Here is a 13,570-nt window from a genome sequence, read left to right on the forward strand (position 1 = left end):
TCATCAATCTATCAATTCAGACAAACAGGCAATATATACTGTTAGTTACAGGTAACAAGAACCACCAATAAAGATGTTAAACACCATCGACCAAGAGTCACCATCCAGCGAATTTTATCGTCATTCTCTTCATAATCGTTGGATATGCATACTAACCAAAAAGTTCATGATAGATATAATTTGAAATGAAGGCAATGGCTTACCTTAAGCCTGTCGTGCAGACCGGGTACCGACTGCATCAAATGCGAAGTCGGATGGTTGCCGAAGTCGCTGCTCACGTAGCCGATCCGCAATCGTCCCTTCAGCTCGGCGGAGAACCGGTATGGAGGCTTGTGGAGCACGTTCACCTTCTCCAAGCAAAGGTTCGCGTGTCTGGCGGCGATCGCCTACGAAAACGCAATCCATACAGTAATCGAGAACGCGTCGACACGCCCGCCACCGTCAAACTCACCTTCCTAAACTCGTGAGACAAAGGGTACAGCATAGAGTGGTGGGGGTGCACCGACGGCAACCGGTTCTTCTCCAGCTGATCGGCGACGATGTTGACCAGCTTCTTCATGCGCGCGTCGTAGTCGGTCCAATCGCACACGATTTGCAGACAATGCGCCAGGTTGCAGTAGGCGTCCGGAAAGTCCGGTTTCAATTTCAATGCGGTCCGGTACGATTGGATCGCTTCTGGGATGTTGCCTGAATCCTTGTGGATGCTGGCGAGGTTGCTGTGCGCGTCGGCGAACGCCGGATTGATTTGAATGGCGCGTGTATAACACTGCAACGCGCCGGAGACGTCCTGCATCTCCTTTAACGTGTTACCTGCCGAAAGGGTACCCTTATTTGCAGGCGGAATAGTACTAGTTAACTAGACAAGTAACACAACATTCCATAGTGTTACGAAACATGGAAAAGTGAAAAAATAGATATGGTTAAGTGAAGAACACGATTTCTGCCTGACATGCACGGAATAACTGAGGACTGTAAATGGACTTAAAACCACAAGCAGAGCCGGTGCTCCAAAGTTTATAAGTACTCGCTCACAATGCATTAATTTGTTATCCAGGTCAGGTCCATGTAGACTGATTAAATTTTACGATGTCAATTCAATAACACCCTGCATTCACTTAGTTTAGAGGTTTGATGATTATACTCACCCATATTCGAGTAAGCGTCGGCGAACGTCGGCTGGATCCTGATCGCCTCTTTGTAATGCATCAGGGCTTCGTTCAATTTGCCCTGTTGCTGCAATACAGACGCCAGATTGCTGTGGGCGGCCGCGAATTCCGGGAACACCTCCAGAGCTTTCAGATACAGCCTGGTCGCTTCCTCGATAAAGCCCTGCTCCCGTTTGATGTTCGCCAAGTTGTTGAGGGAATCCGCGTGGCTCGGGCATAGTCGCAACGCCGTGTTGTAGCAATCCTCAGCTTCCGAAACCTAAACCGAGGGTAGAATTATCGATATTGTGTCGCGCATACGCAGAAGAATAGAAGGGCCACTCTCAGTTTTCTCATTGCTGCGGTTAGAAAAAAAAGGAATTCGAGACAGTTAGTTGTAAATCTCAATTCCAATTTTTTGCAATGTTGTGGCCTCTCTAAGAGGGATCACCTAAACGTTCTCACCTGGTGTAGAATGAATGCGGGCCACTTGGACGTATAAATTAAGCAAGGGCGAATGTCAGAAGAACCTTTCATTATGTGACTTTCAAAATGTTAGAGACTAATAATGGGGTTAAAGAAAAGAAAAAATGCGAATATTCCTTAGGCTGTACAAGATCCAAACAACTATTATAGTTAGCTAAACACCTATTTCGTGCATTGGAATAATAATAACAGTCTTTATTATATATACATTTAGTAAAATAAATATAAAACAGTACTATTATATGTTAAAAAAAACATCAAGTGTTCACCTATCTTCCTTTTTCACCCAGATGTTTTTTTTTTGATTTTCAGATTTCTGTAATTTCTCAAAATGTGTCCTAAAGGAACTCCTACTTTTTGTCATTAATTTTCTTTTTTACTATTTTTATTTTACTCTCCAAAGTAGCCCGCAATCGTTCTATTTTTACTCAAGTCGTTTTCTGCTTCCATTCTATTTGAACTCACCAAACAGTTTAGTACAAAGTAAAAAACCTGTTTCAAACCACTACTATAGAGGAATCTAGTGAAAAATTACTACCATCCAGAAATGTTTCCTCGTAATGAATTAATAAATCGGGTCTTTCCCGGTTCTGGGTTTGGCCATAGATGGCGCTGTCCATGTTTGCGATATCGACAGGTAAATATTATCGGCAAGAAAGTGACATCATTCTATCACTAAACAAAACCGTGTTATGAAATAAGACAGATAATTTCTAAATAGAAAGATAATAAGTAGAAGGGAAATGTGTTACCTAAGCTTTTGTTTACATATTGTTGTTAAGTTGTAGTTAAAGCAGAGTTTAAATTGTGCTAAATATGTGTGGTGACAGAGAGCATCAACTGAATGAATATCTGAGCAACGAGTAACTTTCTCAAGTAAGTATATTGGCCTTAGAAAAGTAAGGCAAGCCAGTTCACTGCCGAGTTCATGTTCACTGTTTGCAACCATCTACACAACTTATAGCTTTAACACTGATCCAACGATTAATAATAATGTAATTTAATTTAATTTTAATATTCACATTTAAATGTTAATACGAACTTACCCATAACGAGAAAGTTAAGTTGCATTAGACTGAACAAATGCACGCAGAAAATTCTTAAATTCATTGTGCATTTGACATCTTTCTGAATGTATTATCTAATTGCTGAAATAAATGTTACGTTACTTTACATTTTTTTAACAATTATACCACCGACTGATATACTTGATTGTCGCGTCGATACTGAGTGCCAATAAGTGTGCCAGTGAAGAGTGCGGGCAGCGAGACGGGCTGAGAGTGACCCTTCTTACAGTGTTAACATTGAGCGATGCGACCTTCAAAGATTGCAAAAATTGTTCCGAGTCCATTCGTGCTTGTTCGGTCACTAATTTCCTGTCATTCATCAAACTACGCCGGGGTAAAATATTAATGACACGATTCGGGAAGGTTTTATATCGCGTCCTACAAGCTGCCGCGCGCCTATTGACTGCCAACGTCGAAACGTTAATGTAACGAGATGGAGATGGATGTGATCAATCAGGCGCGGGCAAAACGTTGCCCGCCGGCGTTTTTTGGCCAAAGCGGCCGAAAAACAACGCGACGGCACCTATTTACCGATGATCAAAAATAGATTTCGGGTAGTTAAGTGTTGTTTGGAATTAAATGTTCAATTAACCGATCCGGGCCGTGTTTGTCGGATATCGAAAATCTATTAGCGGTTTTGCCTGCCAAAACAAACCCGGCCTTTCGATTGCTTATTAAACTGACAAACGTATTGCCAGTTGCATAAAATGCTAGAAGCGCTACCGGCTTATCTCAAACAAGCAGTGAAGCTAAAGTAATTTAAATTAGGTAATTATTTAAATATGGTGGTGACGTGTCAACTCGAATGCAATATTATAAATTGCAACTAGGATGGAACTTGTATTCGGTTGCCTATGAATGAGAGCTAAGAAACATAAAAAAACTTTCTACAAAACTTCTGGATTCCTGATGCGTCGGTTTTTGCTGAGTTGAAATTGCTGACGTTTCGCAATCATCCTGTTGGCTTCTTCAGACTGACTGAAACTGGCTATTTTAATCTGTATGGTCTGTTCATAGATATAAGAAAGTGACCAATTGCTTTGCAGGTAAAATTGTGGTCGGTAATAGAAACTAATTTTATACTTACCTGTGTTTAATATTCTTTGGTTTGGTATACTACTTACTTTAAGTTTATTAGTAATCATTCTTCTTTCGTGTGTAATACAGCGTGTGTTGAATCCTGTGCGAATTATGCAAAATATGTAAGAGTCTAGTGTATCTCAGGAGATGCTCCCACCCAAATATAGAAAACACTATTTTATTGAGACTAAGGAAGTTATAAATAACGTTTACTTGACTCTCATTGAACGTGGTGCCGGCAAGCAAGCATATTTAAGAGAAACGTCCACATTGACGAAAATTCTAACATCAACTGTATGGAAAATTGTGAATAATCCCATTTCAGAGAGGAAAAAAAAAGCGATGCTGACATTTTCTCGAACGTAGATGAAAGTGATCAAGATCTAATACGGCGTAAAATTTACCAGTTATACGAGTTATACCAGTTATACAAAGAACAAAGCGTGCCTACATTAGATATCTTAATTAGGAGACTTGAAAAAGATGAAACTGGTGTTAAATGTGGCAGAACTGTAGAAGTGTATTCGACATATGGGTTTTAGATTTTAAAAAATTGACAAAAGGCAAGTTTTAATGGAATCTTTTAGAATTCGGAAATGGCGACTGGAATATCTAGAAAAAATTAGGATTTACAGAGAACAACAAAGGCAAATTATTTACTTGGATGAAACCTGATTCGACACTTATGATACCCTGGAAATGGGTTGGCTGACTCAAACGCGCCATCAAAAAGAGGTAAAAGAATAAATATTTTGCATGCTGGCTCTAAAGTTGGCTGGATTCCAAATGGACTTTCTCTGTCTGCGAAAAATATTAAAGATTCTTCTCTGGATTACCATGAAGATACCACCGCTGATTTATTTGAAAGTTGGTTTAAAAACAAACTAGTTTCAAACATTCCCCCTAATAGCGCAATTGTAATGGACAATGGACAAGTTATCACAGTAGACAGTTGACTAAAACCCCTTTCTCATGTGACACAAAAGCAACAATCCAAAACTACATGTATAATAACGACATTTACTTTCACGAAGATACCACTGTATTGAACATGTTTGGTATCAACTGAAATCTGCCATTCGTCGTAACAATGTTTTCCCTATGTTAATTTCAATGTCCTCAAACTTATAGAAACCGAAGTTTTTAACATCCCTCCACAATGTTGGGCAAACTCTGTTAAACATATAGAAAAACCTGAACAATCGTATATCCATATTGCAAATAATATAGAACAAATAATAATTAGAACAGACGATGATAGCGATAGTGATACTGATATATTATGTGAATAATTCTAAATAATTTAAGTAGGTAATAAAAAATAATTTGTAATTTTATTTTAGATTTAAACATAAATACATACATAAATAAATAAATATTGTTTAGTATCTTTCCTAACAAAACCCCAAATAATTAAATTCTAAGCAAAGTACGGACCTGTTCGGCCATATTTTATTCTTACAACTTGCCCGGGTCTTTCCTTAATTCGTACAGTTAGTCACTTTCTTATATCTATGAACAGAATTTATCTGGTTATATATTGTTTGAGGGGGGCGCTAATAAGGGGTATAAACACCGTCTCGGATTGTTAGGTTGTTTATAGATTTCTATAGACTCTCGGATTTTTCGTTGGTAGAAGAATTGATTACATGCAAGAATTTTAGTTTTATCGAATAAAATTTGATGCCGGGTTTCATGAGTGTGTTCGGCTGATGAGTTCATTTGTTTTAGTCGTAAGGCTCTTTCATATTCTTTAAGCCTACTTGATATTTTTCGTCCAATGTATTCTTTGCCGCATATGCATGGAATGCTGCAAACTCTTGGCATCTCAAATGGAATTTTGTCTTTGACATTTTGGTTTTGACGTTATACTTCTTTAGAACTTTTGATATGTGGTCAGTGATGTTTTGAATGTAAGGAAAGACCACAGTGGCAAGTGTAGGATTGCTTTCGGCCTCATTGCTATTGGAAGGTTGTGGAGAAGTGTATTTTTTGATGGAACACTTAATATCTTTAATGTGGAAATTATTAGAGAGAAGAGCAGAGGTAAGGTGTTTTAATTCTGTTTTCAGTGACTCGGGCTGAGATAGTTTTACGGCTCTGTAAACAAGAGAGTTCATAACCGATGATTTTTGGGCAGGATAGTGATGTTACCATGCATTAAGGTATCGGTCTGTGTGCGTACGTTTTCTGTAAACAAGCAAGAAACCGACGCAAGAGTAATCCAGAAGTTTTGTAAAAAGTATTACTGCAGCCTGTGGAAGTTCCTTTGAAAAACATATAAAAACTGTTAAAGACAACAAAAAATACGACAAAACAATAACAAAAATGTAATTGTAATGAGAAAAAAGTAACCCTAGGAATTAGAACGATCCCACGAGGAACATAAAAACAACTAACTCGGCTAAATTATCCACTTGGAAATTATCTTCAGTTAGTATAGTCTACCAAGACTTCATGATCAGTCACACAGTTTAAATAGAGTGTCATAGCGTTCTAGCATAAACCTGTACCAATACAATATAAACAATATTAACCAGGTTCAAAAACTATTGAAGAAAATGATAAATAAAAATCGAAATTAAAAAATGTATACTTTCTAAAAGCCACAAAAAATTATATATACATTACGAAATGTTAGCTCGTTGATATTTTAGGTTAATTCCATAAATTAAAATAATGAAAAACACAAATTGGAAAAAGCTGTTTTAGTAAAACAAATATTTATTAATCGAACTATAACAGAAAAAACTAATTAAAAAATACTAACTGGCAAAGCCTAGTGAATTGATTTTTTTAGAAGCTACAAATCGTCAATTTTTTGTCTAATTTGTTCTATTAGTTTTTTGAAAATAGTATTTTATTATTCTCTTATTTAAAACAATACGTTTACTTCACCCTATCCGAAAATTGGCATTTTCCCTGACATGCAGTTGACATAGACTTCGTTAACCAAAACACTAACTAATAAAAACAAAAAATTTAAAGGATTTTATGTCCATTCAGATGCCGTGGGCATGTATCTATCTAGTACATAGGTACAAATCCAATGGTCCAGAGCTAATATTGGTTTTCATGTTTCGTCTTTTCTTTCATTACCGACTTCTAACTTCAATTTTTTTTGTTTGGATTAAAAGTTTAAGGACTATTTTAATTTAACTCTGCATTAAAATATACTATATTATTGTTTTATAATTGCGGGGCCTCGTTATGGAAAATGTTTTTTTTTCTATGATGAATATAAATCGAAACTGAAGCTCGGCAACCGAAAAGCCTTTGGATTTTACTGTGACATTTCAGTAATGTCCTAACTTTTCTGGGCATTCCACTAGTTGCAGGTTGCTGGGAATATTCATTTTTTAAATTTGGTAAATTAGTTTTCTGCATTTATGCCTACACTTGCCTGTCCTTTTTCCTTGAGCGCGTTGGCCAAGTTGCAATATGCGTCCGGGAAGTTGGGCTGTAGCTCGATAGCTCTTCTGTAGGTGTCGATCGCCAGATCGATGAGTCCCTGCTCGTAGTAGACGCAGGCGAGGTTACCGTGGACGACCGCATTATTTGGCGATAAATTCAGCGCCCTGAGGTACGCTGCTACCGCTCTGAAACAAACAAATAGATTATAAATAAGGACGTGTTTGCAAAAAAAGAATTAAAGCTTTAAACTCTGCAGAGTTGAGACTGAAGAATAGACGAACAAGAAATCACACTCTAAAATAATAAAAATATTGAAATTGTCAAATTTAAAAGGTTTAAAACGGTCTGTAAACTTGCGCGCTTATGATATTAGGCAGAGGATCATTATAATTGTAATTCTAAAACCTAACACACATACTCCTAACAAATAAGTGATACCGATGACAAGGATAGGATACAAGCAACAACAAATTCCTGACATAGTTCATGACAGCATCAACATATTAAAAGTAACGTAAAACTTGTAATAATTTTAACTTAATAACTCAATCTCAATTCTTCACTCTTATGCACTAAACAGACGCAAGTCTAAAGCGTCTAGCCAAGTCAGGGTCAGCTCAACGATTGAGCCGAATGTTGAACCATGAGGAACGCCGCCTCGACAGAGCTATTTTGATAAAACTTTGATTGGGTTTTTGGAAGTAAATGATTCTCTTTTATTCGGATAGACATGAAACGAGCGAGAAATAGGACCTTATGTGCCGTTTCGTCACAAATATAAGGAACTAAAATTTTAACGTGAAAATGCTCCTCTGCTCTCAAATATTCTACGATTATATTATTTTCTTATTGTTTTCGATTTTTTGATGAATTTTTTTTGGTATTTATATTTGTATGACTTCAAATATACATTTGTAGGTAAATGTGGCCAATAAAAATCGAGTGAAGCATAAACTGTGGATCACTAACTAATAACTCGCATAATAACTTAAAAATTCCTTCATACTACGCTTTACTTATCGATTAATGGCTTTTCCACTTCAAGTGAAGTGTAAAACGTGTGTTACTAGTAAGACTTTTATTTGCATTTTCTATTGCGATAAGCACAACGTATTTTTTAAACACAAGAAAAACAAGGGTAACCTAACATTTTAACGTGCCGAAAGGATGAAATTTTGAATTATATTGACTCACCGCAAAAGATGCAGTAGAATAGCATCGATAATCATACCCCGGTGAACAATTTTCCAACCAAAACAACTAAGCAATCATGATTTTTATCTAAACGTCTCGATTGTTGTCGTAGTTCTTACCGAGGTGCTTAGTATACTCTGGAAATTTTCAGTCAATGTCGTTGAAATACTAGGCGAATCAAAAAAAAATAAGCCGACTTAACAACAGTGCGTTGCGGCTAAATTTAAAAATTAATGGCTTTGTTTTTTAAAAATACATTTATTTATATATTTATTAAATTTTTATTATAATGTTTAGTTAATTAATCAATAATTAGTAATTTTGGTTTAATAATTTCTTTAAAATCGAATGTTTTGGATAAATTTAAAAAAAACTATGTTAAAGTATTTAAATTAAAATGTTTCGAAAAACATCATACAATAAAAAAATAAACAACTTTTTCCAATAATATGTTGCCATACTTTCAAAAATTACATAATTTTTTAATATTCTTTTTTAAAACTGCGACAGGTGAAGCCAAATGTGAGTGTGTGTGAGTAATGGTGGAACTGCATATAATTTTTTTTTTCCCGTAAAATAAAAACATCTACTATTTTGTCACATCAGCATAAAATTATATCCAACGCTTATCTCAATTAGTAATTTTTGCATGAAAAAATTACCAATCGTACTTTCAAAATCAGAGACTGGCTAACTGAAAAATAAAAAATTTTCAACATAAAATAATAAAATTGTAAAACGCCGGATTTTTATACACACCATATATTATTACAAATGAAACACAATATTTTCAATTTCCGAATGAGCGAAAACTTTATAAAATTGTTTTTTGGATTATTTAAAAATGTAAAAATTGCATGTATGGCAATCACTGATATATTACTGCTTTTTTGCTTTAGTCTTTTTTATGCACACCCCTGTATAGCACACATTTTAGAGCAGTTCATTTCTAATTCACCAAAACTAACCAGTGATAACAAGTTAGGTAGACACCCTGGAAGAATAATAAATTACACGCCGTATATAAAAATCGATACCACCTTATTTTTGTTGTTTGTTCATCATATTTGTTTTGCCGAGTATGACACACTTTTATTTCTATGTGTGTGCATGATGTGGAAACGATAAATTCACCAAGGTCGATTCGAAATCGTCAAGGTTCTACATGCTGAAACGGAAAGAAAACAAACCCGGTGTCCCAATAAATCCCAGTGCTTGAGCTAAACATATAGTTCGCACCAATGTCAAAAGTTCAGGTTTTAACGGGGCAAGACGATAGGGTTTTGACTATTTTCTATTGATTTTGTATCACAAATATTAGTATTTATAAATACATGTACATGATCATGTCTGAAAAGACTTTAAAAATATATAACATGTTTTTATTTTTATTGACATTATAAAGAAAAACAACATATATATTCCATTATTTTCATAAAAGAACAGAAATAATTAAAGACTTTCTATGCTTCAATGTCGGCATCAGTGGCATAATATAGTTATACGGGAGGGCAACGTTGCATTATTTAAAAGTCCACTTTATGTAAACGTAGCAGAATTTATTATATACGTCACAATGATCCTTATTCCAAAGTCCGAGCAGAAAGTCGCACGATTTGAACACCCCTCGTATAAGCTGGTAACACATCTACCGATTGGGACGAACCAATTGCCTTCCATTAGGTTTTACTTAACATTCAGCCAAAGTATCGTAGAGTTGGTTTGTTTGTGTGACTTCCCTTGTCATCATTATATATTCATTAATTCCGGCGAACAAATGCCATTGTGCCGTTGTTTTCTCAGTCGTCCGGTGATATTTCCCGATAAAAGCTCGCGTGACACCATCAAATTAAAGCAAAAAAAAAAAAATAGAAAAAACATGATAAAAGCGCGTTCGTGTGTCCTTATTTCGCCACGTTTTGACTAAACTTAATTTTAAAACCCGATCGGTTTTCTATCTTTAATGCGAGTCCGCGACTTTCCGACACAAAAATGGAGCAGAAAAGGTCAATTACGACAAAGCTGGGAGAGGGATCTTCAAACAATCGGTTTTTGCAGCGTAAACTTTTAAAGCAGTTGGACGAAAACTTTGGAAATGTTCTTTTAATGAAACCCCGTGACTCGAAGAAGAGTTTCTATACGTTTTACCCTGTACCTACTAACCGGCATTTTATCTTCAATTACTTCAACTTCCCGCCCTCTGTTAAGACGAGAACTCTTCAATTAAAATTATCGTTAAAATCGAAAATTTTTGTCGTATTCATTTTTCATTTAGTGTATATGGGTAGGTTTAAATCTACTGCAACAAAATGAATTGAAAAAGTGAACCAAATAAACTTGTTAAAAGGAAATTACGGACTGGCCTTCTTATCTTTATCTAACTCACCCAAAGCAATATGAGAGATAAAGCGAAAAGTTAACTGTAAAGTTGTAATTAACTTACACATTTTAAAAAGTTTTAGACATTTTAAATTTCATGCGAAACACACAAGCTCTAAAATAACCAAAACTTTTAAATATATTTTTTAAGTTGGTTCAAATTTCTTGTTATATTTCCAATAATATTTTGGGAAAACTACCGACAAAATTTTAAATGGAACCTTCAATCCTTTACAATTTTATCTGATACTAAATACTGCTATTGAAATTTGAATAACCGTTCCGGCATTCAAGAAAGGGTCCGAATAATTATATAAGAATTATAGAGGAATAACTCTATTGTGGTCTCAATTTCAGCTATTTACAAAGACCTTAACGCAATGACTTCTGAGGAGAAACAAGGTTATAGAAAAAAACGACCCCCAATGGACGCCATATTCATTCTTAGGCAGCCAATTGAGAAGTCAACAGAATTTAATAAACCCAGTGAAGTGATCTGGATATGTCAGCTGAAAGTAAAGTCAGTATATATAGAAAGCGGAAATGAAAATAAGAGCAGTGACTCTAAGAGATCGGATGCGCAGCGAATTCATTAGAACAGAACTAGATATAGAAGATATCGTACGGATTAGGTCAAGGAGACGCTATTGGAGAGACAGCGTGGATAGGATGAGGCCAGTAATAATAGCAAAATGGGCAAGGACACAAAATCCCGGCACCAGACGACCACCAAGCAGGCCCTTACAACGATGGTGAGATAGCTGGACGTCTCTTTCACAAGAGGCGCTATTAGCTAGATTAAACAGGGCATAGCTCTAGTCAAAGAAGAAGACATTTTTTACTTTTTATGAGATGCGGGTAAGATCACTCGGTGTTAGGTCAATTTATTTAGTCTGCCCTTCCTATAAAGACAAGTAGTTAATTAATAATAATTATTACAGAATAATTTACAGGGCTCCATATTTTGATACAAACCTAAGGTTACATCAAGAAATAGTCAACACGAAAGGGTTACTCGGAAACGTTTGGATCTTCTGTCTTTGCATGTTTTCATGTAATCCTGTAGGTGGGCGTCAAAATATAGCCGGATGTATAATTTGTCATAATATATATAATATACAATTTATTTCAGATTAAGAAAGGTGATACGATAAAGGGGTCGACTTCATCAAGAACCCGAATACTTCTCCTTTGGACAGCTTTTCGCTAGTTCACTTTCATCAACTTCAACTTCTATGACTTCCACAACATGTTTCTACTAAAAATTTCTTCTCTAAATTATCAAAAGAATGAGGAAAACTGCGATTTCAATCAATCTTGCGTTAAGATCGCCTCGTCAGTAACTACTTTTTCAAAGGAAAATCTTCAAAAAACGGCGTACCGCGCGTGGCGGCCAGCATCCAAAATTTTCGACCTTGACCGTATAAATTTTGCGAATACGCTCGCGGTTGACGTCAACTCTTTGGCGACGGGAAAAAATTGGCCGACGAATCCAACAGAAAACGAATTATGCGTTATGGTTGATAATTGCTTTGAAGACGTGCCAGATAATATAAAATGTGCGAGCCACATGAAAAATTTTATACGCATTTTAGCGGTCGCGTCCATTCATCTCAGAATAGTGCTGACGAAAGAGGAGCTGGATATTGATGCGCATGTTTCTGCTAAACGTTGAATTTTGATATAAAATTTAAGACACAAATGCAACAATAGCATAGAAAAAGAGGTCAAGACCGCGATTAACGTAATAATATAAAGGATATTCTACACATCATAAGCCCTGATTTCCTATATAAATATATATTGACAAATGATTCGTTATCCGGGTTGTTATAAGTTGTAAGAAAATCCTATTTTATTGTATCTTTTATAAAATATCTAGATTTATCAGTGGCGTCGGTACAGTATGTGAACAGAATAATTAAAAAACAGATATGCAATTGCAATGTGTATTAAATTATTGTAGATATGTCTCCATTTTTACTTCTTATTTCATTTCTCTATGAATATGACGGAAAAATGCCCAGCTCAAAAGTCAAAGTACAACCTGTATGAAGAAGCCTTGAACTTTGATATGATATTTAGAAATTATATATATATATATATATATATATATATATATATATATATATATATATATATATATATATATATATATATATATATATATATATATATATATATATATATATATATATATATATATATATATATATATATATATATACATATATATATGTAAAGTAAGTAACAAAAGTAGTTAACTCAATGTGTTGGGTAATATTGCAATTTTTAAATATTTTTCCACCATTTGTGGAAACGATTTTTCAAAACCCCAAAACTAATAACGCTTGTAATTTAAATGGATGGCAGGTCTCAAGACTCGAGCAAGACCCAAGAGGATTAATGACGTCCAAGGGGCGGGCCGACTGTGAGGACAAAACGTTTTATTATTAGAATGACTTATGAGTGTACCGTTTGCGTCACCGGTTATTTTCCAGCTGTGCGGAGGAATAACACATCCAATGATATTTCTACACAGTAGACGCTGATGATGTACGATGGGCGCGATTGCAATATTAATGTAACCCAGTTTACGTCCATTTCCCGATGTCCTAGAGTGACGCGTGCATTTGTCACTCCTAAATTACGACCGATCGATATGGAAAGATGCACCATTTCAGTTCGAAGTCGACAGATCCGCAAAAAATATCGCTTGATCGATATAAAATCTATTTTTTTCATATTAATGCTACACAGTGATCGCGTAAAAAGTCTATATTCATCCATTTAAATCCGCTGCCG

At 35.4% G+C, this 13,570-nt stretch overlaps 1 protein-coding gene across 3 annotated transcripts in view; it reads right to left on the minus strand.

Moving 5' to 3' along the window:
- The window catches only part of LOC132706999 (UDP-N-acetylglucosamine--peptide N-acetylglucosaminyltransferase 110 kDa subunit), a 68,587-nt gene that overhangs the window by 10,947 nt on the left and 44,070 nt on the right, over positions 1-13,570 (minus strand). For 2 of the 3 annotated variants that reach the window (XM_060678608.1, XM_060678609.1), the window contains 4 exons: positions 7,182-7,377; positions 1,146-1,425; positions 452-810; positions 204-386 (listed from right to left, as the gene is read on the minus strand). In XM_060678608.1, coding sequence (XP_060534591.1) covers positions 204-386; positions 452-810; positions 1,146-1,425; positions 7,182-7,377 — 1,018 coding nt within the window. Of the gene's footprint in view, positions 1-203; positions 387-451; positions 811-1,145; positions 1,426-7,181; positions 7,378-8,386; positions 8,516-13,570 lie in introns of those variants that run through there. The other variant, XM_060678610.1, reaches the window with a different exon arrangement.

Source organism: Cylas formicarius, unplaced genomic scaffold, assembly GCF_029955315.1.
Source record: "Cylas formicarius isolate icCylForm1 unplaced genomic scaffold, icCylForm1.1 PGA_scaffold_9__14_contigs__length_23061073, whole genome shotgun sequence".
In the NCBI taxonomy this organism is placed as follows: domain Eukaryota; kingdom Metazoa; phylum Arthropoda; class Insecta; order Coleoptera; family Brentidae; genus Cylas; species Cylas formicarius.